At 45.2% G+C, this 27,862-nt stretch overlaps 5 protein-coding genes across 5 annotated transcripts; 4 read left to right on the top strand and 1 right to left on the bottom strand.

The window, feature by feature from the left end:
• Window positions 1-1,766: 1,766 nt before the first annotated feature.
• On the top strand, window positions 1,767-3,871 carry PtA15_13A52 (uncharacterized protein; the record flags this gene model as incomplete). Its single annotated transcript, XM_053162729.1, has 5 exons — window positions 1,767-2,163; window positions 2,239-2,377; window positions 2,488-2,850; window positions 2,932-3,131; window positions 3,204-3,871. 5 exons carry the CDS (start codon window positions 1,767-1,769, stop codon window positions 3,869-3,871), a joined length of 1,767 nt encoding a protein of 588 aa, XP_053026208.1.
• Window positions 3,872-5,975: 2,104 nt separating this feature from the next.
• On the top strand, window positions 5,976-6,677 carry PtA15_13A51 (uncharacterized protein; the record flags this gene model as incomplete). Its single annotated transcript, XM_053162726.1, has 1 exon — window positions 5,976-6,677. The coding sequence occupies one exon, from the start codon at window positions 5,976-5,978 to the stop codon at window positions 6,675-6,677; it is 702 nt and encodes a 233-aa protein (XP_053026207.1).
• A 13,503-nt stretch (window positions 6,678-20,180) lies between these two features.
• On the top strand, window positions 20,181-21,959 carry PtA15_13A50 (uncharacterized protein; the record flags this gene model as incomplete). The annotated part of the gene is made up of 4 exons (XM_053162715.1): window positions 20,181-20,304; window positions 20,418-20,462; window positions 20,527-21,123; window positions 21,217-21,959. 4 exons carry the CDS (start codon window positions 20,181-20,183, stop codon window positions 21,957-21,959), a joined length of 1,509 nt encoding a protein of 502 aa, XP_053026206.1.
• Window positions 21,960-23,191: 1,232 nt separating this feature from the next.
• On the bottom strand, window positions 23,192-23,975 carry PtA15_13A49 (uncharacterized protein; the record flags this gene model as incomplete). Its single annotated transcript, XM_053162703.1, has 6 exons — window positions 23,192-23,194; window positions 23,301-23,328; window positions 23,416-23,553; window positions 23,652-23,703; window positions 23,775-23,840; window positions 23,924-23,975. The coding sequence occupies 6 exons, from the start codon at window positions 23,973-23,975 to the stop codon at window positions 23,192-23,194; spliced, it is 339 nt and encodes a 112-aa protein (XP_053026205.1).
• Window positions 23,976-25,038: 1,063 nt separating this feature from the next.
• Window positions 25,039-25,564, top strand: PtA15_13A48 (uncharacterized protein; the record flags this gene model as incomplete). Its single annotated transcript, XM_053162692.1, has 2 exons — window positions 25,039-25,273; window positions 25,350-25,564. 2 exons carry the CDS (start codon window positions 25,039-25,041, stop codon window positions 25,562-25,564), a joined length of 450 nt encoding a protein of 149 aa, XP_053026204.1.
• Window positions 25,565-27,862: the final 2,298 nt, after the last annotated feature.

Raw genomic sequence — 27,862 nt, 5'->3', positions numbered from 1 at the left:
TTGGCACGTTCTTACAGACAATTTGGATCCAATTTCTTCGGTTAATACCCGCGTTTCTGGGCTCTCTATTAATGATCAGAAAAGGGAGGCAAGGCATAGCGAGGTCAATCGGCTTAGCCAAAATGTGCAGCAGGCAATGGAACATTTAAGCTTGAATGGCGAAGGTAAATAAGAGCATGTTGTGTTTCCCCTCTGGAAAAGTCAAACATCTTACTGATTAACTATTTCTGTATTGTGCAGATAGTAGGAGCATCTTAGAATCGGAGGAAGGCGATGGCGATAGCATACAAAACGTGATTCTTCGAAACTTCCAAAGGAAATACAAAGCCTTCGCCGATCTGGAAGGTTCAAAATCGATCGAAGCAATTGTTGGCATTCACAATGAAATAGAGAAACGGGGAGGTACCACCACGTCAAAAGACACCATTGATTTGACGCTGCATCACCAAGAACTTGCCAGCTGGGTGAGCATCAGACTGCCCCCCCGTCGACGGACATATATAGACCACCAATACTTTGCGGACGTTCAAATGTCACTTCGCGACTTGACATCCAATCTACATACGATCCTAAATCCATTGCAAGAAAACACCAGGGGCACGCAAAATGTGATTCTTGGGATTCTTAAAGAGAAACACAAAGATTTCACCTACATGGAAGGCTCCAGATTGATAGAAGAACTTGTCAAATTGCAAAATGAAGTAGAGAAACGGCAAGGTATTATCACTTCTGAGGACACCATCAATTTAATGGAGTACCATCAAGAGCTTGCTGGCCGCATGACCATTGCACTACCCTCCAATCAACCAGCCCTTGTAAACCATCGATACGTCAGGGATGTTCAAATCACACTTGAAGAGTTGACATCCAATTTGCGTATGATCCTACGCCCATCAGAAATCAATCCCAACAGCTTTCATAACAGCATTCTTCGGGAACTGAAGGAAAAATACCAAAAATACCCCGACGCAAAAGAAATTTTGAGTATAGTAGAAGGAATGGCCAGAGTTCTAGATAAAATTGATGCACAGAAAGGTGTTCCAGCGTTGGGAGACCTCAATGAATTCTTGAAGTCGAGCATCGCAAGACAAACCTGGCATGAGTGGGCGGACACAAAAGGCATACATCAAACCCCAGAATATGTTACCGACGTGAAGAATGCACTCGAGAAAATATGGCACAAAATACATGAAATTTATTGATCTTATGAATACGGGTTGCGATTCCCCGAATTTCCTAGGAGCATAACGTGCTGAACAAAGAAAAAGTGCTCAATTGACCAGAGAAAAAAATATGCAAACAAATGACAAATTCATTGATTATTGATCAAAGATTTGTTGATCCTCCTTCTCAACTATAGCCCAATTCTGGATTTCCCTTACAATTGGAATCTAGTAGGCTTTTTTCTACATTAGCATCACATGTGACCCATTATTCCCTCTCAAAACATTCTCCTGGTTTTTGGATGACACACTCACCAAATAAATATGATTTTATGCTTCCTTGGATTGTCATAAAAAAGTAGAAACTTGATTCTGTTTTTTTTTTCAATTTCACAAACCTTGCATTTTGGTCTGGAGTAAATCATTTACTACATCTATGAGGTCCGCAATTTTTGACAGAGGTACATGTGCACGGAGACTGTCGGGGAGCGCTCGGTGTTGGGTTTTGCTCCCGGGGCACCTCGGGGGGGCTGACACGGGGAGTCTCGAGTCCACTGAGTCGCAGTGGCACTGCCCCCCACCCCCACCCATCCTGGAGCAGTCATGTCTGCCGAACACCAGCAACCAGCGACACACTCGCCAGAAGAAATTGAAGCAGAAGACCCATCGAACCCCAGACTCCGCTCGCGAACCTCAACGACAACGACAACGGCCTCGACGAGCAACTCGAAAACAGACCAGCCGTCGGCCGCGCTCAACAATAGCTCCTTGCCCTCACCCGTCATCCCCCAGCCGATCCCAAAACCTCAGAAAAGCTCTCGTGGTGGCACTCGCAAATCTAACAAATCGACCCGTCGCTCTAGCCTCAATCAGAAGAAAGACACAAAGAAAAAATCAGAATCTACCCATTCTCCTCCTACCCTTCCTAATCCCCCTCAACCGCAGGAACCCATCCCGGAAGACGATGCTAACATCACCCGCTGCGTCTGTGGAGAAGACAGTCAGTCATCCTCCTCCTCTTCCAAATGCTTCGATCTGCTAAGCTTTGTTCCCCTGGAAACCCGCCGACTTGCAGATGAGGAAGCCAACGATGTGATCATGTTTCAATGCGACAAATGCTCCGTTTGGCAACACGGACCGTGCGTTGGACTCTACGCTGAATTCCCCGGCGACTACTTTTGCGAAAAATGCCGACCTGATCTCCACACGACTGGGTAAGAAGCCTCTCATATTCATTCGACAGTTCCGCCTTTTCTTGGTTTACAATGAAAAATCAACTGATTCCTGTCTTTTTCAAAAATATTCACCGGGTTTTATTTTGCAGGCAATACCAGAAATCAACTATCCATCAACCATCTCGTCGGTCGCCATCGTTCACGTCCAGTTCGAGCCGAAGAGAGCGAGTGAATCCAGATGCAGCCTCTCTGGCGGCGTTTCTGACGGATGCAGGGGTGAAGCCGGAAGACCAACTCTCGTTGGGCGGGTTTGCCTTGCCGACGTTTGCCCAGACCAGGAGACAGTCCAACATGCTGGTCGATGGCGTTGCGCCCCTCGTTCAGAAGAAACAATCAGCCGTGGATACCAGTAGCTCTGGGACCACTGAATCCATCCTCCCTAGTGCTCTCAATGATCCCCACAAGACTAAACGCAAAAGACCCTCGCTAGACCAGATTGAGTCTCCTACTTTGTCAGTTGGCCTCTCTGTTATTCTGCCTCTTTCTTTTCCACTATCCTGACTCCCTGGCTATCCTTTTTGGGATCTTCGAAGGCCAAGTGTCGAACCAACTGTTGAAGATAAACTCAAACGCCCTCGGATCAGTCCTGCCGCCGAGCTCCCCTCACCAGCCGCATCAGTTTCAACGACCACCAGCAAGCTATACAATCCTCCGAGTGCGACCTCTCTATTCTCTGGACCGATCGGGAAGCACAAACGGGGCCGAAAGGTAGACGACACCGACGAGTCTGGCAGTGAGTGTTTGCTCATCACAACTGATTTTCGTGCCGCTCACTGGTCGTCTGACTCGATGATTTTTGGTCTAGATACAGTTGTGACAAGTAACAATAAGAGTAAGGCAGCTGGGGTTTTTGCCAATCGGAACCCGGTCCCTGTTTCCACCTCAAGCACAGGCAAACGGGGCTCACCAACAAAACGAAGCAAAGAAGACGGGCGGCGGACGAAGCAGCAGCAGATCACGGAACAGCAACAAGCGCAACAACAGCAACAGCAACGTCAACAGCAAGTAGAGGCGCTGCTTTCCGAGGGCTGGGGGCTTCCGGACCATCTCTCGTATCTGGACTATCTCCTCCCTAGCCCGTTCCCTCAGCCATTGGTCATCGAAGGCCTTGGGGATGGCCCACAATCGAAGATCTTTGAGACCCCCGCTAAGGTCAAGTTCCCCTCCAAACGTACAACAATCGCCGACCTCCGTAAACGCTCCAAACATCTTGTCGATTATCTTCAAAAAGTTCAGATTGAATCGTCGGATCGAGAGAAACGTAACGAACTTATCGCTAAAAGTCTCAGCTCTAAGCTCAGCCAACCTCCTGCAGACAACAGCAATAATCCGCAGGATCAGAGTCATCACAACCCTCCTCCTGTTGATTCTTTTGCTACCGTTCAATCCGTTGTCAGCCCCAAAACTCTGGAAATCATTGACGATCTGTCTAGACAATTGTATCATTGGCAAGAGAAATTCAAGCAAAATTAGCTTTTCCTTGTCCATTTTTCTTAACTTACATAAGTATCTTTTTTAAAAAAAAATCTATCTAGATTCAAAATTAATCAGTCCATCCATTCTGATGTGGTGAGCAGCCCCTCCCTCCCCCTCACGCGAAACAGACTTCGAAAAAAACAGCGAATTTTGGCGTGGATTCATTCCTGAGAGCTACTATGGGGAAGTACGCTCAGCTGGCGTTCCCCGTTCGCGGAGCCCAGGTGGCGCCCCCGAGGGCGTTCAGTTGGCGCTTCGATTGTCCGAGTTTGTAGCCGGTGTAGAATCGAGACCGTCATTGATTGTCAAGGGTATTTTTTCCCCTGTCATTTTCAACCTCCTGGACGCGCTCTTTTTCTTTTTAGTCGCAAATGTGAATTCATATTGATTTGAACAATTTTTGGAAAGCAATCTTTTTTTGGTTGCAAGAATTGTCTTGATGTTGTTTTGGCTAGCTTAATAGAGGCAAACCAGCCTGTATGTAACGTTTAGCAACAAAAATTTTATGCGCATCAAAACCATACAGGGACATGCTAAACCATATCCAAGTAACCCCTTCGACTCTGTAGGGAGCAACAGATTCAGATCTGCAGCCACTGGGACTACATAGATTTCCCCGCGAAAAAGAGTCGCTATACAAACTCCACGCGGTGTGCAAACCCGGTTCACAACTTTGAAACCTTTTCACAACTCGAAACATTCTTTCCCAGCTTTCCGAAACTGTATGTACATACGCGCTTCTCTGCAATGCTATGTACATTTACATAACTGGAAACATTTCTCCAAACCATCTCACATTCAAAAATGTTTCACTTCGGCAGCAAGAAACCAGCCATGGTGTTCATAAACAGACGAGGTCTCTGGTCCACAGACTTTTCAAACTGACACCTAGCACCGGGGTGTGCTTTCTGTTCTCACTACAAATACTCATCCAACCAAGACCCCTCTCCAATTCATAGGTTCTCCTGTTCTTAACTGAGACGAGAACATGATCTTCACCAAGATATCATTATTTTGGATTTTCCTCCACATGCTAGGGGCTGGTCAATGGTTACTATGCACTTGTGTGAAGGACTACAGTAAGATATTTGCTTACTTATCTTGCTAGATTGAGTTTTCCTCCTTGCGTACTTTGACTGACTTCTGTCAAATGTTGGTAAGTTCTTACAGAGGGTGTGGACACAGCCTCTTCTTTAATTCGTGAACGCTTGGCTGGCCTCTCTCTTGATAATCAAAAGGAGGCGCCAAGGGATGGCACAGTCGTTCGGATTGGGCAAGATAGGCAACGGAGAATCAAACATGGAAACATTGACTACAAAGGTGAACAAGAGCATGTTTTGTATTCCCTCGAGATAGTCAAACGTCCTACTGATGAGCTATTTCTATATCAAGCAGCTAGACGTAGGATCATAGAAGAAAGCGGACGCCGAAGATACCGCGTGCGAATGGAGGCTTTTAAGAATGCCCGAGGGAGAAAGCAATACATCGCCCACATGCAAGGTTCGTAATTGATACATATAAGCGATTGTCACTCCTTTCGTACTTTGACTGACTTGCTCATGTGTCAAATTTTGGCACGTTCTTACAGACAATTTGGATCCAATTTCTTCGGTTAATACCCGCGTTTCTGGTCTCTCTATTAATGATCAGAAAAGGGAGGCAAGGCATAGCGAAGTCAATCGGCTTAGCCAAAATGTGCAGCAGGCAATGGAACATTTAAGCTTGAATGGCGAAGGTAAATAAGAGCATGTTGTGTTTCCCCTCTGGAAAAGTCAAACATCTTACTGATTAACTATTTCTGTATTGAGCAGATAGTAGGAGCATCTTAGAATCGGAGGAAGGCGATGGCGATAGCATACAAAACGTGATTCTTCGAAACTTCCAAAGGAAATACAAAGCCTTCGCCGATCTGGAAGGTTCAAAATCGATCGAAGCAATTGTCGGCATTCACAATGAAATAGAGAAACGGGGAGGTACCACCACGTCAAAAGACACCATTGATTTGACGCTGCATCACCAAGAACTTGCCAGCTGGGTGAGCATCAGACTGCCCCCCCGTCGACGGACATATATAGACCACCAATACTTTGCGGACGTTCAAATGTCACTTCGCGACTTGACATCCAATCTACATACGATCCTAAATCCATTGCAAGAAAACACCAGGGGCACGCAAAATGTGATTCTTGGGATTCTTAAAGAGAAACACAAAGGTTTTGCCGACATGGAAGGCTCCAGATTGATAGAAGAACTTGTCAAATTGCAAAATGAAGTAGAGAAACGGCAAGGTATTGTCACTTCTGAGGACACCATCAATTTAATGGAGCACCACCAAGAGCTTGCTGGCCGCATGAACATTGCACTACCCTCCAATCAACCGGCCCTTGTAAACCACCAATACGTCAGTGATGTTCAAATCGCACTTCGAGAGTTGACATCCAATTTGCGTATGATCCTACGCCCATCAAAAATCAATCCCAACAGCTTTCATAACAGCATTCTTCGGGAACTGAAGGAAAAATACCAAAAAGACCCCCATGCAAAAGTAATTTTGGGTATACTAGAAGAAATGGCCAGAGTTCAAGATAAAATTGAGGCACAAGAAGGCAGTCCCACATTTGGAGACTTCATTGAAGCCACCTATTTAAACGTGAAGGAATTCATCTGGAATGAAAGGGTTGATACAGAAAGTATACATGAAACCCCACAATGTGTTTCCGATGTGAAGAATGCACTCCTCATAATACAGCGTAACATAGATGCAAAGCGTGGATCTTATGAATACGGTTTGAAATTCCCATAAGTTCCTAGAAGTCTAGTGTATTTAAAAAAGAACAGCCTCTCAACTGAACAAAGAACAAAACATGCAAACAAATGAAAAATTCATTCATTATTATTATTATTTTTGATCCTCCTTGTTAACCACATTGTTAGCCCATTTCTTAATTTTCCTTATAATTGGAATCTAGTTGGCTATATCCTTACACATCACAGTTGAAAAACTATTCCCTCTCAAAATGTCAGCCTCGAGCGTGTTGAGGATGTTCCTCAAAACACGCCATAAGGCCGCAAAAGACCTATGCAAGAGCCATAGCGCTAAAAAAGGAATTAGCTATTCCCGTTAGAGAAGAGAGCTTCTTCATTGAGATATCTAACCGAGCGAGACGCGTCGGTTAGAGATCACTTAAAGGAGGAACCTCCTCGGCTGGAGGATTCCCCAGTTCAGTTTGACCGGATACTCTCGGAATTGAAACTCTACCAAGCCCAAGCTATTACAACTCTCGTCGTGATTGGGGCTTTTCCTCTAGTTATATTCCCTTCTTTCTCCCTTCTCCTTTTCCCCCTTTCCTCTCTCCTCATTGCTTCATCTTATATTCCTCCGTGTTGTATCCTTTCCTCCCTTATTCGCCTCTCACACCAGCATCTTTGTATCCCTTATTCTCGGTCTACGTCCGTTTCAGCATTCAGAGGTTAGTCACTTTAGAGACTACCCCTGACATTTGGGGGCCTCATCGGGAAATTTTTCACCCAAGATATTTTTCTTTTTTCTTTTATCTTCTCTATTCCTAAGAAGTGGTCGTTTGACACTCTTACTCACCAAGATTGTTTGATTTGGTATTACGCACTAGAATCGGTTGATTTAGTTGTCGACTCACTAAGATTGTTTGATTTAGTTGAAGATAAGATTATCGCGGATATCTTCCAACCAGTAAGCCGAAAATAACCTCGAGCTATATTTTCCTGAAAGAGTTCAGTTCAACTTACTCAGTATTACACTTAGCTCGGATACTTTTCCAGCTTCCTGATTTCAGACCTTATCTTCCGTTCTCAATTTGAACAGACTACTTCTACCTAGTAACCAGTCAAACCTCAACAGTAAGCTAGTCATACACAACACTAGTAGACTCCTTTCTACCAAAAGCTGAACAGTTAATGTTGTGCCTGAATTCAGTGTTGAGACAACCGTCATTACACAAATTCTTTCCTTTCATTGGTCTTTTGGAGAACCCCAACGCCAATCCTTCTAGTCCTCCCAGCAACACCAGCGTAGCAGACTCGGTTAGCATAGGACAATTGTTTGCAGATTCTTTTCAACCGCGAGGACAGACAGCTCCGCCTCAAGTCCCCACGGACAGAAAGACTCAGACATAATAGAGATTAGTTAGTACTATTACAAATCAAACAGTACCCATGCCTCCCAAATCGGACAAATCTGACCAAGTTTCCCGTGCTTCTTCCACCAGATCCGCCAAACCGGCCCTGGTCCCGGCAGGGGAGTTTAAGCGTGGAGCAAGTAAGATGCCTACGCCAAGCCTGGCTGCCGGAGGTGGAGTTTCTGATGCAGACTCACGAAGCCTGCAAACAGCAATACCTCCTAGCAGTGGCGGGAGGGAGTCTCCAAGGGATGGAAGTCCTACGGAGACAGGCCACGGCGTCCCACCGGAGCTTGGAAGCGTTGATAGGACAAGAAGTGCTTCTGCTTTTGATGGAGGGTTGGAATCCATTTTTGATACCACAGGCTCGACCGCGTCCGAACGTGCCACAACCTCCAACCCACCCGTACCACAGACCAGCGGACCACCACCAGAACAACCAGGGAGCCGGGAGAGGAGCAGCTCCGAGAAACCCAGCAGGCCCGCCTCGAGGTCACAGGAGGATGGGAGGCAGACAGCAACATTGTCGTCAAGTCTACTCCGAACTGTTTTGTATGTCCAGAACCATCCAGGGGGCGTACCAGCACCTGGACGAGACCTCCAGAGCTCGTCGTCAAGAGAACTAGGTCCTTTGACCATCAAGGATGCAAAGAAAGTTTTTTCACTCCTTTTTAATCAGATTGAAGGAATAGTGGATGGTAATAGTCGCATTGTACTAGATAACCTCCAGCCTTTTATTGCTTCCCATTTCAACTCTTCAGCAAACTCCTCTCACCAGCGAATTACTCTTCCTATCTCTAATTTAGTTAAGAAATCCTTCGACAGCATAAACGATCATATTAAGTCAGTTAAACTGAACATCACTAGCCTAAGTAATACATGTAACTCCCTGTCTCTACAAAGTGGCTCTCATCACAAGCAAATTAAAGACATTTCTAAAGCTTTACAAACATTGACAAGTAAGACACCTGATAAATTGCCTTTGGGTACATGTGAGTGCAAGTTCAACAAGATGACCTTTAAGGAGGACTTGTTGGATAACCACAAGAGCTTTCAGAGTAAAGTTGAGATACAAATGGATAACTTGACTAAAGAGATCATTGCCATAGCAGAAACAAAAGACGCTAAATTAGTGAGTGTAATCCAAGATCTTAGTGCTAAAATCGAGTCAGTGGCTGCTGAGATTACAGCGATTAAGTACGACAAGATAGTAGAGCAAAGAGAGACAAGTTCGAACTCGCAATCAGCGAGACAAGCATGTAATCCTACAAGGGATGAAAAAGAGACTGTGCGCCAACCCAGCGAGAGTAATGTGATGCTGTTCGGCATATCGCAAGAAATAAAGAGCTTGACAGCGGCAGTACAGTCGAAAACAGATTCTATCGTAACAGAAAACCAGTTTAAAACTGCGATGGCTGAGTTAGATGAGTCACATAGGAAGGATTTCCTTTCTTTGAGCGAAAAGCTTGACAGGATACTCAGCCAGTTCCGCGAGGATGGAGCAGAAGTGAGGGCTGAAATATCGGAAATCACCGATAAACTAGAAGCATCAGCTATACGTTCAGAGGCTTCAGTCAACCGAATGCCCTCTTCAATAAGACAAGAGTATGAGAGTGAACGACTTAACAAAGAAGCCGGTTTCCAGGCAAGGTCTGAACCTCAACCATTTAGTTACCAAAACCCGGGTATGAGCGAGATGCAGAAACAATTATGGAATGCCGTTAACAAACTCAATTGGCCCAAGTTCTCAGGGCAAGGCGAGTACGACCATACCGAATTCATAGATTGGATAGACACTTGTAGAGCAGAAACAGGAGTTCCGGACGAATATATCCAAGTCAAATTATTCTCAATTCTCACAGGAGTAGCCGGTATTTGGTATAAAGCTATGAGAAAAGAACATTTGACGGAGAAGTGGGACTTCTGGAAGAAACAGATCATAGCCCAGTATGGCACTTCCAATTGGATGCGCCGTAAACAAGAAGCGTTTGACAAGGACCGTTTCATAGCAGGAGATACTCCGGTATCATCCTGGGTTACCCGTCAGTACCGAAGACTCAGAGCCTTTGAGCCTTTATTGACTCAGCAGTCCATCAATTTTAAACTACTAGGGTTGATGGACCGAGAAGTAGAGTATGCGGCCAAGACAGCCATGAACTCCACTAGATCAGATATGAGTTCTTTGATTAATGTTCTCGAAGACATAGTAGAAAAAACCAGATTGGGAAGACAAAGGCAACTCACCAGTAGCCAGACTACGGAGAAAACCGACACAAATAAACAAGACAAATCAAAATTGGCGAGAAATTCGACTGAAGTAAAATGTTACAACTGCCAGAAATTAGGGCACACGTCAAGGAATTGTCCAAAGAACGTTAATGCAATAGGGGAAACCGCAGATCCTGCAGAAGAAGATGCAGGAAGTGAAGTTAACAATGATGAAGATCTTGTTATAGGTTCCTCACCGGAATTAGCAGTTACGACGCTGGAAGGCAGAAATAACCTAGTAAAGATGAATTGTGCCGGGAAAAGTTGTACAACCTTATTGGACAGCGGAGCAGTAAAATCAGTAGTAGGAAAAGCCTATCTAGAAAGATTTTGCATTAACTGGAAGGATTTTCTTTTACCAGTGAAAGCAGGGAAATTCCACAGCTGTAGCGGAAGTCTAAAACCCTTAGGAGTGGTAAAAGTCAAGCTTACCTTCCACAGCTACAAATTGACAGTGCAATTCGTAGTCATGGAAAATATGCCGGTGCAATACTTCATCATTGGAAATGATTACTTATCACACTACAAAATTTCTCTCCTTAATGACAAAGGGAGACATTTCTCCATCATGGGAGAGAAATTTGAGTTTGATTCCGCTATCAACTCCATACTAGTAATAGAAAGCGTTGTGGATACGTTTGAGGAGGAAGTCCTTTGAGACGCAAAAATAGGACCTCATTTGATTAAAGAACAACGCGAGCAACTGTTGAAATTGTTGTCCAATAAACGCAAGGCATTTGCAACAGTAGAAGAACCTTTTGGGGCTATTAGAGGGCACAGAGTGAAGATTACTCTAACCATTGATAAACCCTATCCACCAGCGCTCAGGAAAGCACCTTATCCTGCGAGCCCTAGGAGCAAAGCGGCTCTAGAAGAGCACATTGAACTTCTCACTAAAATGGGAATCATCCGAAAAGTCGGGTGTAATGAGAATGTTGATATCACTACCCCAGTGATCATAGCTTGGCACAATGGCAAGTCACGATTGGTAGGTGACTTTAGAGCACTAAACAGCTATACGACCCCGGATAGATACCCAATGCCTAAAATTATGGAATCACTTACAAGGCTCCATAAAGCGCGTTTTATCACCTGCATGGACGTCTTGAAGGGTTTTCACCAAAACATTGTACATCACAACAGCCGCAAATTCTTGCGCATAATCTGTTAGGCATCCACAAATATCTTTGGATGCCTTTTGGCATTAAGAATGCCCCTTCGCATTTTCAACGGATGATGGACAATGAGTTCCACAAGGAATTGAGTGAACTCTGGGTTATCATTTATATAGATGACATTATCATTTTTAGTGAGGATTGGTCAGAACACCTGACACGCGTGGGGCGGATCCTGCAAAAAGCAATTCGAATGAATATGAAGATATCTTTGACCAAATGTTCCTTTGGTTTCACGGAGCTAAAAGCTCTCGGACACATTGTTAATGGCCTCTCACTAGCCATAGACCAGTATCGTGTCGCGGCGGTATTATTAAAGCCTATCCCATCCAATGTTAAGGAGCTACAATCATTTCTGGGGTTTGCGGGCTATTACCGACTACACGTGAAAGATTTCAGCTTAATGGCAGGATGTCTTTACAAGCTATGTAGTCCGGCGGTAGGATTCGAAATGACGAAAGAACGAGTCCAGGCCTATGAGGATCTGAAATTAGCTCTGACAACAGCGCCACTTCTATTCCATCCAGACTCCTCTAAGCCTTTCAAGTTATATGTAGACGCATGCATGGAAGGACTGGGCGCAGCACTGCACCAAGTCCAGATTGTTAATGACAAACACGTAGAGGGGCCAATCTGTTTCATTTCTAGGCAATTGAAAGATTCAGAGAAACGGTATGGAGCGTCGCGATTGGAGTGTCTTTGCTTGGTATGGGCCTTGGACAAACTGTACTATTATTTAGACGGCTGCGTTTTTGAAGTCATAACTGACTGTGTGGCGCTCAAATCCTTGCTAAACATTTCAACACCTAGCAGACACATGCTGAGGTGGCAGATATCTATCCAGGATTGGAGGGGCTCCATGACCATCACGCATAGAGACGGGATTATTCATAAAAATGCTGATGGCCTGTCACGCTGGGCCTTGCCAAACAATGACTCTAACCTAAAAGAAATGGAGCAACTGAAACATGTATTTCTCCATTAGAGTCTAGGTACAATTTTAGGGATAAAGAAAACAAATGAGAATATTTATCTGTGTACCTGAAAGCAGGCTAAGAATTGCCTATGGCTTGAGTGAGTTTGAGTGAGTTGGGAGAAAAGATGGCGAGGGGCAGTGGTTGTCGTAGATCGTCAACTGCAGTGCGACTGGCCGCAATCTCCTCTACATCAGTTTCTTTCTGTCTTGTCTATGCGGCTGCAAGACCTAGGCTTACGAGCTTGCGTTTGCTATTGCAGTCGCTTGGTCTTGTCCTGGGATAAAACGTTATCCGCTGTTTCTTGAGCTACGCAACGAACGGGGTTCGGACGTGCGTTAGCTTTAGGTCTGATCTGTTTAGTTGAATCTTCTCTAGTGCTTACGGTTAGCTCTAGTGGCTTCCGTGATCCTGTAGAGCAGTTCGGCTTGGTTTTTGTGTCTGATGCGTTCCGCAAGAGTGCTACGACGGAACCGGACTTATGTCAGTTCTTACGAGTAAGTCTGCATATATCTAGCCTCAAGTACTCACAGAGTTCTTGGTTCCGTCTGCGTCTTTGGGTTGCTTTGTCTGTTGGCCGATAAGGTTTTGGCTGGGGCTTTGGCTTCTGTGGTCGACGTGGCGATACACAGGTTAGCTTTTCACCTGGGTTAGGTTTTAGGTCTTTGGACTGCGAAAGGGGCTTAGGCTTACCTTTCTGTGCAGCTGGGTCTGGGTGCTTTTCGAACCTCGCTAGCTTCCGCGGGGGTTGCTGCGGGTCTGGGTCTGGGTCTGTTGCAAGCTTCCGCGAAGGTCGCTGCGGGTCTGGGCCTGGGCCTGTATTCCTACATAACCCAGCATCTGATCAAGAGGAAGTAGAACAAGAAGTACCTATAATGGCGATCTTGCTGAGCGGCCTTTCCAGCGAATTTTGGGATGCAGTTGAACGTAGCTATCATACAGATAAGAACTCCCTTTGCTTGATTGGAATTCTCCAATCCAAGAATCCCCGACAAGATCTCATTGCACAATTGGATGAACCATGGAAATCCCACTTCCATTCAGGAAGGTTCATTCTTCTCAACAGCCTCTTATACCATAGATCAGAGAACCACTGTGCACTTGTACTAGTTTCTAAAGATCATATATCAACTATGTTGCACGAATGTCATGATAACATTGGTGCGGCTCACTTTTCAAAAGAACGCACAACAGAGAGGGTTAAAACCCTAGCTTGGTGGCCAAGATGGAGATCGGAAGTCGAGAAGTACTGTGAGTGTTGTGATTGTTGTCAGAAAGCGAATAGAACGACGGGGAAGAAGTTTGGACTCCTTCAAAGGATTGAGGAACCAAAGAATCGCTGGGAAGTCATTAATATGGACTTCGTCACAGCTCTCCCGACGGCGGGTAAAGATAACTTCAACGCAGTTCTAGTTATCGTAGACCGTTTTTCTAGAAGAGCACGCTTTATCCCTTGCCACAAAGATAACACGGCCATGGACGTAGCCCTTCTGTTCTGGAATAATATTGTTAGTGACGTAGGTTGTCCGCAGGTCATTATTAGTGACAGAGACCCGAAGTTTACCTCGGAATTTTGGAAAAATTTGTTTAATATCCTAGGAACCAAGCTGGCCTTCTCGACTGCTTACCACCCTCAAACGGATAGACTCGCAGAAAGGATGATCCAGACGCTGGAGGATATGATTCGCAGATATTGCGCCTACGGGCTACAATTCAAAGACGCCAAGGGCTATACTCATGACTGGGTTTCATTGCTTCCAGCATTGGAATACGCGTATAACTCTAGTAAGCACTCAACGACAGGATTGACACCTTTCGAGCTAGAAAGAGGATGGCTACCAAAGATGCCCAAAGATATGCTTCTTAGCAATACAGTCCAGATTCACCCATCAGCTTCCTGTTTTCAAGAAATGATGATTAAAGCGGAATCTAAAGCTAGCGCGTGTGTCGCGGAAGCTGTAGAATATAATAAAGAACGATGGGACCGTTCACACAAAAACCACGACTTAAAAGTCGGGGATCTGGTTCTTGTCTCAACTATAAACTTCAGTAATTTAGGAGGCTCTAGGAAATTGAAAGATGCGTTTGTAGGCCCTTTTGTGATTAAATGTTTCCACGGCGACAACGCTGTAGAGCTGCTCCTTACAGAAGGATTTGATCTCAAGCACCCCACTTTCCCTATCAGTCTGGTTAAAAAATACAGACTACCTGATGGCGAAGATGCGCCCCCAGTCGCAAATGCGACTCCGCCGCCGCCCTTCGATGAACCTACGGATGAGGATACCCCTTCTTTAATTTTGGACAAGAAGCTCACTAGACAAAACGGTCAAGACTGCCGTCTTTATCTTACCAGGTTTAAGAAGAAACCTGCGGACGCCGATAAATGGCTGCCTAAAAATAAGATACCAGGGGCAGATGTTTTACTGCGCAGGTTTCGCGCGAGTAAGCGCTCCAAGGATAGCTCTGGTATTAGAGCCATCCTTTTTTGTGGGGGCGATTGTCAGCCTCGAGCGTGTTGAGGATGTTCCTCAAAGCACGCCATAAGGCCGCAAAAGACCTATGCGAGAGCCATAGCGCTAAAAAAGGAATTAGCTATTGCCGTTCGAGAAGAGAGGTTCTTCATTGAGATATCTAACCGAGCGAGACGCGTCGGTTAGAGATCACTTAAAGGAGGAACCTCCTCGGCTGGAGGATTCCCCAGTTCAGTTTGACCGGATACTCTTGGAATTGAAACTCTACCAAGCCCAAGCTATTATGACTCTCGTCGTGATTGGGGCTTTTCCTCTAGTTATATTCCCTTCTTTCTCCCTTCTCCTTTTCCCCCTTTCCTCTCTCCTCATCGCTTCATCTTATATTCCTCCGTGTTGTATCCTTTCCTCCCTTATTCGCCTCTCACACCAGCATCTTTGTATCCCTTATTCTCGGTCTACGTCCGTTTCAGCATTCAGAGGTTAGTCACTTTAGAGACTACCCCTGACACAAAAAATTCTCATGGATCTTGAGTGGCACATTTTTTAAAGCAAGCTGTCTTTATGCTTTATTGGGTTGGAATACAAAAGTGGAGAATTAATTCCATTTGATTGTTTTAACACTTCAAGGATAATTAAATTTCCCAAAAAAAATACTCAAAGTTTGAGGTTGGGAAAATCATTGAAAAAAAATCACTCTGTACTGAAAAAAATGCAAACTGAGCGTGCTCAGCCAAAAAAATAAAAATGTGTCAGACTGAGTAAAAAACAATGGGGAACATTTTTGGGGTGATTTGTTGGACGGGCCTGCACAAGGCCTGCATGGGCCCCTAACAGGCCCGTTGGGCCCATTGAAAAAGTAGTATTTGTTTGGAATTCCTATGCTCTGCTAAAATGTGAAATGGGTCAAACTGAATAAAAAACATGGGGGTACATTTTTGGGGAGATTTTTTGGACAGGCCTGAATGAGGCCCACATGGCCCCTACAAAGCCCACTGGGCCCATTGAAAGGGTAGCCTTGGTTAAGAAAGCATATGCTCAGCTAAGAAATAAAAATTTGTCAGACTGAGAAAAAACCCTAGGGGCAACGAAGGGTAGTTACGCTACGCGTAACGCGTAGATAACGGTAACGTAACAAAATTTTTGTCGTTATCTACGCGTTACGCGTAACGGCAGTGCAATTACGTTATCACAACACGTTGAGCCGGTTTTTTTATACTCGTTGCGTTATCCGGGCACGCAGAGCCCTTGAGAACAGGCAAAAAATGAGGCTAAAAAGCCTTAAATGGTCCGTTATCGCGTTATCCCCCGGATAACGCGATAACGGGCCTCAAAAATCAGGCCCGTTACGTTACGCGCGGGGCCTGAAATGACCCCGTTACTAGTAAAGTAGCGGCGGGCCCCGGATAACGGGGGTAGTTACGTTACCAAAATTGCGCGGATAACCCAAAGTAACGTAACTACCCTTTGTTGCTAGGGGCACATTGTTGGGGAGGCTTTTTGGACGGGCCTGCATCAGGCCCGTACGGGCCAACAGGTTTCCAAAGGGAAGGAAAGGGCCTGGAAATACATTCTGTGAGTGCACAAATGTCATGCAGATGTCAGAAGCCCTTCAATATCTTCTGTTGATTAGTGGTCAATTGGTGCTGTTCTGAAACATCATGTGGGCATTCTTAACCAAGACTACTTCTGGGTTGGCCAAACCAGCTTTGGGTGGGCCCTGACAGGCCTGATGCAGGTCTGTCAATAAGCCCTCCCCAAAAGTGTGGCCCCATGTTTTTTACTCAGGTTGACACATTTTTGTTTCTTAGCTGAGCATAGGCATTCTTGACCAAGGCTACTCTTTCAATGGGCCCAATGGGCTTTGTGGGGGCCAGGTGGGCCTCATTCAGGCCCGTCCAAAACATCTCCCTGAAAATGTAGCCCCTCATTTTTCATTCAGTTCAACCCATTTCACATTTTAGCAGAGCATGGGAATTCCAAACAAATACTACTTTTTCAATGGGCCCAATGGGCCTGTTAGGGGCCCATGCGGGCCTTGTGCAGGCCCGTCCTACAAATCAACCCAAAAATGTGCCCCATTGTTTTTTACTCAGTCTGACACATTTTTATTTTTTTGGCTGAGCACGCTCAGTTTGCATTTTTTTTCAGTACGGAGTGATTTTTTTTCAATGATTTTCCCAACCTCAAACTTTGAGTATTTTTTTTGGGAAATTTAATTATCCTTGAAGTGTAAATTTCAAAAACATCCCATTTTTGTCTGCAGTGAATCTACAAGTTCGACCTAATAAGGGGAAGCTGTCCCTCAGGCAACTTCCAAAAGAGGGACATATGTGCTATGTTGACCTCACAGGACACCAACAGGTGTCATTTTTGAGAAAAAAAAGGAGGCATTACCCAGACACATGGCAGGTACCAGGTTGATAATTTCCATATTTAGGTTACACCCGCCAGGAGTTGGCAGATTCCTCATTTTGGTCAAACATCAATCAGGCAACCAGGTAGCACCAGGGATAGATGTGTAATCAAAGTTCTTTTGAGGGGGAAATAAATTGTATGATATGTTGAAAGGATATTACAACTTATTAGCAACAGTGGGCCGCTATTCTAAACATCTGTAGACTGTAGTGTGCGCTATCCGCTAGCTTAGTGTTGCATATTTCCTGACACAGTAGTCCACGCTGGCCTGCTCGGTTTGATTCCAGTTCCGCTGTCACGCTCTGCGCGCCGCCGCCTTCAGCTGTGCGCTCTGCTCCGTTCCGTTCCGCACCGTTCTGCACCACCCATGCCCCGCACTGATTGCTCCGTGGACAATTTGACACATGTTCCAGAATTGATCACCACACCCCCCTTAATTTATGGTGAGGAATCTGAAGCTGCATTAATAACTCACAAATTATCGTTATTTACAATGTTATTGCAGACTTTTGGATACCTGATGTATCTCTAAGGCTGACAATAAGCGTATTGGAACAGTTGCAGTGTTGGTAGTTACGGCCCCAACAAGTGGTTCCGGAAGCGGGGCCGGGTACCTGTTTTTGGTCAAAAAAACAGGGTACTGCTCGCACCCGGGTTCCCAGGGAGATTTTCTGGCTCTGATGACGTCTTTGTTTTGTGCATCTATGCGGCAACTTAGGTTGCCCTGCATGAAGCAGATTTCGTGGTCAAAGATGGACGAGCTGCCAGGTTACCCGCCAAAAACCAATGAACTTATTAAATCAATATATGGTTTGGATGAAATCTCCTTCAAAATATTTACGTCGCGCTGTGCGGAAACTTATATGAATGCTATTATGTATAATCTGACACGTAATACGTAGTGGTTGAATCTGACCCGCTGGTCCTTGGTGTAGCCGTGCTACAATTTGTCACGCGACAGGCGCCCATATTATGGGCGCACTGTACGCGCTAGAGATTCCCGGCTCCGGCTCCGGCCCCACTACAGGCCAGGAGTTATGGATGCCGAAGCCCTTGCATAGCACGCAAGGGGGTAGTTTCCTTTTCGCCATGTTTCCTTTTCTGTTCTTGCATCAGACACGTCATCCTGTACGTGTCTGTATCCCTGTACCGTTGAATTCTCATTCAACGGCTTTTCTTTCCGTTGTGTCTTGTTTCCTCCTGTCATCGGCTCTTATATCAGAGCCGCCTTTGTGTCTGTTTCCCCTTTTTTCTTATCCATCTATTCGAGTGGAAAATCCAGACTCGCTCTTCTCTCAGTTCCATCTTGAGCCGCGTGTAGCCTTTGCTCCGCCGCAGACCCACTTCATCCTTCCTGTAGCGCGCCCTGCTACATTGGTACAATAGGCCGTAAGATTAATGAATGTGAGGTTCTGCGTCACCGAGGTATCAAGGCCAAAAAATACAGAGCTTTTTATAAACGTCTGAAAAAACCCCTCAAGGGGAAGCACAGTCTAGAACATCACCCCGAGTCCCATGACCAAATTTCACGCGCATCCGGTTCTTTGAGGATGTAAGTTGCCAGCATAAAAATTACGCTGTCCGCATGTTCGTATGGTCTCCCTGGTCTTTATCGATTTGTTCGTGTCAAAACCAGTAATTGCCGCTCTGGCCACTCAGGAGCTTCGCCTGGCGTATCCTTCATCTTGTCCCATTCATGACTTGGGGTGTATTTTACGAGGCAAACCCAACCAAACTGGTCCCGCAATTGCCCAACTGATTGCTGCGCAAGGGTCAAACAGGAAATTGCAAGGTTATTTCAAGGTTTAGCTTCCCCACATGCATAACCTAGGCATAAGATAGGGAGGAATCAGGATCCCCGGAACTGTTACACAGTGGATCCAGAAGCCCGCGTTTGGCTGTTATGGTCGGTGCCCTCTCATAAAGATAATGGAGGACTTTCCTTCGTCTAAATGACATGATTCAAAGGGGGCGCTAAACTTCATTTGCTGAGAAAATCTCGATCTCGATCGACTTTCTCCAGCAAATAAGGTTTGGCCCTTCCCTCTATGTACATTAACAATTTTAGACATACATTAACAATTTTAGACAACAGGGAGCCCTCCGTTGGAGGACTTCCCGTCATTTACGGGACCCCTACAGATGTTAATCTGGGCCCGAAAGTCCAGATACTCTCGCAGGGAAATCTAGGATTTGGGATTTTATATCACTTCGGGCCGCGGGAAGGCTCCCAGATCGCGACGGGAAGTTCTCCATGTTGTAATTTTCTTATGAAGAGCTAAATTTCATGATCAACTGTGCCAGCCAAACGGAGCCGTTGTCCGATGGATGAATCCCAGCATCGAGGGCTAGAGAATGCACAGCGCATCAAGTTTGTTATGTCTCCCATAGCGGCAGCACTTGTTGATCAGGAATACGAGTGGGACATTTTGCTGGGTAGTTTGAGTCCTGCGCCTTGGGTGCGGAACCGTTCCGATGATTCTGTTCGACCACATAAATTTTGTGTCATGGCGGTTTTTGATGGCATTGCCGAAGGCGATTTCCCTCAAGGTTATCCGCTGCATGTATCTGAGTTGACCCATTGGTGCTAAACTTTGATGACCTTCTCACATCAGACATGTATTGATTATTGTACGATTCTCGAGTATCAGTCCTCGGGGCTTTCCGTCCCCCCCCCCCCTCCCTGATACATACCAATTTCATGGTCACGAGCCAAATCTGAAGTCACGGCTACTGCAGAAAGAGAGATATAAATATCATCATGAACCATTAAAGTGTGACCGGGCCATATCATTCTTCTCATGCGCTGTAGGCCCTGTCAGCGTTAAACAACCATCATCGCAACGAAAATGTTTTTGTTAATGAAAAGATTTGCCCTGCTCTTTCTGCTTCTTCCGAGTGAAAATTGTACACCTATGGGATTGCGGGATATTCAATTCGGGGAAAAGGTTGAGACGTTAAACCATGCAAACGGTGCGGGCACACTTTCTCCACTGTTTATCTTCTTCATCACGTGTGACAACATAGTAGAAATGCGCATCCAACAAAATGGGTTTGATTGATCCACCTGGATTTTTTTTTCTCAGAAATGGAATGCAGCAAGAAGAAATTCATGTTCAATCCACAATTAGGTAAGAAAATCCTGCTTCATACTCTCAGCAAAATGTAACTCAACAGTGTTTCTTGGGATTCTAGAATCACAGAAGAAAGACTGGCAATCAATGATACAGTCTTACAATTTATTTATAGGATACACTGATGAAATGAAGGAGAAAATAAATGATGAGCAATTGGAAAATGAAGTTCAACTGAGTAATTTGAAACCCATGGATGATGTGGGTGAGACATTGATCATGTGTCACAATTACCTTATTCATATTTTTGGAGTTCCAGGAAAGTCATACCAAGATTCTTTGGGTACAAACAGTGATCCATTCAAAAGGCTTAAACAAGATGAAGTTCAATACAACAGGTCAATCTATAAACTTGTTTTGGGTTTGGAAACTCCAATGCAAATGCCTAAGCCTCTCCATCATGTACAAATGGCTGTTAATAACTGTGTCTTACAGACCCTAGGCTACATACGTAGATACAACCTTGCTCCAGCTGTTGTGGCTAAAGAAATTAATAGCTTATACAAGAGTCGGAGTGGTATAGAATGGCTCGCAAAAACCTCTATACAAATATTCAGAAAAGATACAATGTTTCATAATGCTTATCATGTAAGGCCATTTGAAGAAGTACAATTGAAAAATCACTTCCAGCTGACAAACTTCCATGAACTATATCAAAGTAAGTTCCTAATTTTTCTTTGATTTCTGCCAAATATTATAAAGCAGGCCTCCTGATTTCTTATAAATTATCAATCAAAACCCCTGCTCATAGCTCTTTCAAAGAGTGAACAGGATTGGTGGATATTTCAATATTTGGCAGCCAGAATGAATGCCAGAGCAGAAAAGGCAATTTCAGAAGATGAAGTTTGCCCAAGAGGGTTTTTCAAACCAATGTGTACTCTGATTCAATTTTCAATCAAGCTGAAGAAATTTCTCCTGAATGAGATGGAGCACAGCAGCCTAGATTCAGGTACCACACTATTGAAGGATATGAAAGATGATGTGCTTAGAATGGTTAGATTTATTATTGAACCAAATTTAGAGACTGGTATGAAATTATTTGATCTCAAAGTCATTGCTGGAAACACATTTGCAACATTAGACTTCATCATGGTCAGATTTGGTTCAGGTTACAAAGAACCAGCACAATTAGTAGCAGATGACAAAGATGCAGTAGAGTTTGGAGAAAAAATGAAATTACTCCGACTGACAACCAATATATTTATATGGAAGAGTATGGTCTTTGATTATGATCACTACGTTTTGAAATTTGAAGATAAGAATCACAAGATACCAGTAAATAACAAGGAGTGTACAAGCAATTTTTATTGGACAAATTTGATGGAAAACATTGCATCTTACAAAAGAACAAGACATGTTCAAATGAATAAATATCCCAACTGGAAAGAAAAGATGCAAAAGAACATCTATTACAAGCACATCATAGAAATGTATGATCAAGAATGCAAAGAATTGGAGGCACAATACAATGATTTTCAAGTATCACATTATTGAAGAAGGCTATCTAGCAAGATTTCTTTGGAATACATCCTAATTGGGAGTTTAGAGTTTGTTTATTCTGAATTTCTGTCTTTTTCGCGAATTCTCTAATGAGATACTCAAAAATCAATCAAGTGAAGATTTTTACTCTCCGCTTTATAACATAGAAGAGTTCCTGTGATATGAAAGTATTACATCTATAAACAAGAAATAAGTGTGATTTTGATTTAAATCTTCCTGAGCTCAACTGTATGCATGGAAATACATGTTCCGAAACACTAGAAAATATAACCGTAATGATAAATTTCATGGTTCATTTCGCCAATTATAATATACTCAACTTTTAAGACAGATTATCTCATGGTGCCAAACTTACTATCTGTATGTTGGATTCTCATGTTCTTTCAGGTTATCTAGTAGCGAAACTGAGCCTTTTTTTGTCAGAGAATCGAAACAAACTCACTTAGTCTGAAAAATATGCATGAATTCTTTGCCGTCAACGTCTGTCTTTAATTGCCGTTTCCCTTCAGAAATCATGGCTAATTGAGAGTCTGTCGGCAAAACAATCAGATTCTATATCCCATATCTGAGGTGCCTCTTGAGTATGTTGAGGGTGGACTAGCTAGAAGATTGATAATATGGGCCTGGGAGGAACGATAGGTAAATGCATTAGTCAAGTCAAATCGAGATTTGCTTGCCCAACAGCCAGAAGACTGGCGTACCTACTAGTGGATTTCGTTTTTGCATAGATCAGTGAATGTGAATCACAGACTCTGATTTTCCAATCATGTCACCCATGCTACGTCGATTGTTTGCCATTCAACAACGAGTTGTTGTGTTTTTCGATTGACAAGCGCCTTTGCTAGCAGCGCGTGCATAAGCCATTTGGTCTAAAAAACTAGTCATGTCACGAAGGAATTTTTCTACCAATTACACCTTCGGGTTGTATTTTTAAGAAATCTCATCGGCGGTGAAAGTGAAGATCGTTCTTCATCAATTGGGTTGTCGCGTCTTTGTGGGCATGATTAGCCTTTCATTTGTCAGAAATCCAGCGCACCATTTTATTCCACCTTCTTACCAAGTGGCTTACCAAAATTGGTTCCAAAAGAAGTAATGGCATACGCAAACGAAGACCACAATTATTGTAGATCACAGGTTTTCCTCAGGTTAAATTCACGTCTTACATGCCTGAGCTGTGTACTTTTTTTGGAACTATGGGTAAGGTGGGATATTCCAGCGGAATGGTTTTACTAAGCGGAGGATGCAGAAGGAAACGCATGGCATCAGTGAGAGGCAGCCCCGAAAAATATCAATTTCAAATTTTTGGTGAAGAATGGTCAGAAGGGGTTGGCTTACTATGTCTAAGAAATCAGCGCATTCCAGTCTAAAATAGCTCAAAATAATTAAAGCATTAATATACCCATACCATGTAACTGTAGTACATGGATATAGTCTTCCTAAGATTACTAACAGTTGGAGTGCTAGCTCTATGGGGATCTGGTCGTCGAAGTTATGAGCGGATCCTTTGACGGCAGATTGGGCATCTGGTGTCGTAATGTGATGATGTCTGAAAAGCAGGTAATGGCACAGTTTTTCGACTACCGGAGCCCTGCACGTATGCTTGATTTTCCATCAGAAAGCTTGCGGGTTTTTTTTTCAAGTAGGGTATCAGATATGAAAGAAATAAAAAGTCAAGAAAACACAAACGAATGCATCAGGTTGACCACCCCAGATTCAGCCTCCAGCATACCAATGTCATCTATAATAGGAAGGACATGAGATCAGTCATTCGTGTTTAATTAAGCCTTTATTTTGTGATAAGTTTATTACCTGAAAGCATGTCTTTGAGTGTATTCGACAGGACTGCCGCTTGCTTCGGAATGATAAACCGGAAACCTACGCGAACATGCCAGAGATCTGAGTAGCTGCTTCCAATTATTCGCCTACCATGAGAATGATCGATTGATCGATTGACTGACCTTCTTCAGAGACAATCGTCACGTACTTGGAGCCAGTCGCGTCTTGGGCCATGGTGGTTGCTCTTCAAATATGCACCAACCGTCTAGATTGGAGTGCCCGGGGCCCGGACACGAAGCCATATGCCCGACTATCCGCCCCGGTCGGACGGCGCGTGGTCAGAAGGCGTGAACGGATAGTTGAACTTAATCGGGTTTTTCGTATAAGCTCTGAAAGTTGATATTTACTGTGTTTTGCAGAATGGTTGGATTTTTCTCAAATGTCTGGTTTTGCTATGCACTTGACTTTAAATTAAACTTTACACCAAACCTTAGGCCAACCTTGCATTCAAGGTTTTTTAAGCACATGCAGACAAAAATCCACACCTAACTTTAAACCCAACCTTCAGATTGACTCCCGCCTGGGATATCCTTCTGTAACGACCCAGCGCTCGGTCGGCCCCTCCCTGCCGGCAGAGGGCAGCGGCCAATGGCCATGGGCAGTGGAGGGTAGGGTAATGAAGGCGCTCCGGTTCTGAATATGAACTTGGTTTGTCTCTAACCCATCTCCAAGACAATCTACACAGCGGTTCCACATCGCCGCCAATCCGGCCAAAGTTCGGCCGTCAATTTGACGGTTCCCCCCCAGCCAGTGTTGACCGTTCGCATGCCGGCCTCCCGTCAACCGTCAAGCGGACCGCCGAACTTGGCGGCACCCCCGCCAATGCGCAAGCGGACAACCCGCTGGCAAAAGTAAGGGCACATCGACCCGTCCGGCAACACGCCGTCCAACCCGAGCCCCCCTACAAAAGCGGTCAGGGCCGCTTGCCCACCGTTCGACCACCATTCAACCACACACCACCAGCAATTTGCCGGCCGATCACATTACTCACGGGCACTTTCAGTTTTGGTTTAACGGCCACCAGGGCACTTTTTTGTATTTTATTGCATTTTAAAATATTTTATCTTGTTTCTAAAAAAAATCTTGAAATAGACTGTGTTGCTTTCTCGTAGTGATTTTGGTACTCTTAATGACCTTCTTCTTGAAGTATAAGCCGTCTCCACGCTCCCGATCTCGGGCGACAACGGTGACAAACGGTTCATCCACCCGGTCGCGAATGGCTGTGAGATGGGCAAACATGGAGCGCGGTTCTCGCAGCACGCAGAACGATGATTCATACGCCGATGCGCTGCCCGGGGACAGTGGGATGGTGGAGGACATCAGGCCTGGCGGGGAATTCCACGAGGTCGACCCTGCTGGCTTTGGCGGCTTCGGATCTTTCCGCGCCGGCAACAACTTACGGAAGACCCCAGGCTCTATGGGCTCGAGTCTGGTTGGCACCGGACCCAACGGGACCCGGAGTTTCCTCAAAGGTAACTCGTTCTTGCCTGTCTTGTGTCCCCCACCGATTCTACCGTGCTGATCATTTTGCTACCCTCTGCCGAGCAGGATGGTTTGGACTGGATGAGCCCACTAGCGCCGGCTACAATACCCGCCCAGACCAGCGCGAAAAGTCCGTTAACGGCGACGTGCTTCCAATGCGTGCGACCAACGGTGACGCCACCGAAGACCTCCATCCCCACATACCTGTAGTCCCTCACCACCGCATTCCGACTACGGAGGATCACGACTGGGAAACACGCTCGCAGGGCTCGAATGTCTGATCCTCCGTTTTTGTACAACCATCCCGCGTTTAATTGCTTGCGTCTCCCTTCTTTCCACTCGCCCCCTTCGCGCCGGGTCCTCGGAACGTTCCCTGTGGTTGGAAAGATCGATCAATAGTAAAAATCAGCTCAGAAGCGAGCAGGCGAGGAGGAGCAATAGTCAGGGGAACGTGGCTCGGAAGGAGCCGAGCGAGGTGCGGAGCTCGATGGGGGATGTGATGTGGAGGTGGGCGTGCTGTGGATGGGGTGTGGGCCGGGCAAGGAGGAGGCAGGCGCAGAGGGACATGTCTGAGGATGTGGTTTGGTGAGGGTGGGGGAGATGGAGGGTGGCGGTGATCCAATGAGCGGACTTAGGAAAAATGAGGCGGGTGGATGGATGAGGGCCGAGGGTGACGTGTCCCTCTGATGGGCGGACTTTGTCTTGGCCCCCTCTGCCCTTTTTTTGGGGTTAGCCTGGAGCTTGCCACTGTTCCCACCGGGTCAAGCACGTTCGTCGGCAAACCGGCCCCAGGCAAGTTATGTTAAACTTGCCTGGAGTTAAGTGCCGGCGGTTCGGCTGTTAATTCGGCTGATGGGGGCCGTTAGGTGAGCGGTCAATCTGACTGTCACTTGGCTCTGACGGCAGTTTTGACGGCCGAAACCCTAATCCGTGCAACTGCCGTGTACCGGAGGACATTGGCTCCGGGGGTGGATTTGGCCTTGGGCCTCATCTGACATCTGCCAGGTGCACCATGCGGAAAAGATATAAAAATTATGTGATTGCCCCCAGTCAACAAAACCAGAAGTTTTGGAGAATGAACCAAGCATTCTGCAAAACACAGTATGTACATATCCTAAAGGATACACCACGGGTGCACTAAAAGAGGACCCTGGAAACCCCCTATAAATGGCATGTAAATTCATGAATTTTGCCTAAATTCATACCTTGGGGGGCACCGGGGAATTGTTTTTTTTGGCTGATTCATACCTTTTCATGTGTACGCTTAAGCTTAAATCCAACCAGGGGTCCCAAAAACCCCAATTTTGTTCTTTTACTGGGAGTGGAACGGGAGGTGGGATTGGTCCACGGTGCCGTTTATCCCATACAAGCCAGCGCAGCAGGGACCCTTCCCCATACCGCAGGGACAAGGTTGTCAAGATCTGATGCAATACTGGGGTCACGCCTCATCCAAGGTGAGGTGACGCCCTGGTGAGTACAGGGAGGAACCAGAGAGAGGACTCGTAGGACTGGAGGACCTGGCCCCGCCAGGCACTCAGATTGGTTTCTTCACCTTGCAAACTTGTCCTTCCTTCCAGCACTTTCCCCCACTTTCTTGATCCAACAACTTAGCACAGCCTACCCAGTCTACACAGGCTCAAGAGACAGACAATTTTCTTTTTGAATATAGAGTAACTAAGTAGATAAGAGAACAGAGACGGTGTGGTAGACGGAAAAGTGAAAAATCAAAAGTTTTTCTCATACATATATTTACTCACCCTAGGCCTCAAGATACCACCAAATGGACCTCAGAAATGGATTCTACGGCCAATTTTACCCCTAGTCACCACTGGAAGCATCGCTGGAACCCCGCTGGATTGGAAGTTAAACCCTCTTGGACCCTCATGGACATGGCCAGCCCCACTCATCAACCTGCCACAACCCTCAAGTCACCTTTCCCAGGTATACACATACTCAGCCCCAGCCAAACACATACTCTTTTCTATCCTACTTATCTCCACTGCATATGCAGGGGACCAACCCCATTTCTTCTGTATTTGACATGTCCCTGCTTCATTTATGCACCCCTCGCAGCTGCATGCAGTTTTCTGACCCCATTTCTGCACTCCTTGCATTAGTCTGGCACCACTCATGCACCCCTTGCATGAGGTACCCCTGTATTTGACATTTCCCTGCTTCATTTATGCACTCCTTGCATTAGTATGACATAATCTTTCATTTCTCACCCCACTTTTTGCCTGTATTTAGTATCTTCTGACACCACTTGTATGCAGCCCACCAGCTAAAATCCCTCATCCATGGCCCCCCTTGTAGCTAAAATCCCTCACATTTGTCTATATAAGCAACGGTGGGCCGTTACAGTTAACCGTAACTGTAAAGTATTGTAAAGTATTGAAAAATAAGTTACAATACAGAAAATTAAGATTATTGAGTGTATAAAATAAGTTAACTATAGCACCCACGGGTGCAAAAATATGCAAAAATACCCTAAATAACAGCAAATATTGGCCATTTTTCATAGATACAGCCAAAAACGTATTGTAATTTATTGTAAAGTATTGAAAATTCAATATTTTTTT

The sequence above is a fragment of the Puccinia triticina genome, chromosome 13A, assembly GCF_026914185.1.
Source record: "Puccinia triticina chromosome 13A, complete sequence".
In the NCBI taxonomy this organism is placed as follows: Eukaryota; Fungi; Basidiomycota; class Pucciniomycetes; order Pucciniales; family Pucciniaceae; genus Puccinia; species Puccinia triticina.
The sequence above is the reverse complement of the archived record's forward strand: the minus strand, read 5'-3'. Positions and strand labels throughout refer to the sequence as shown.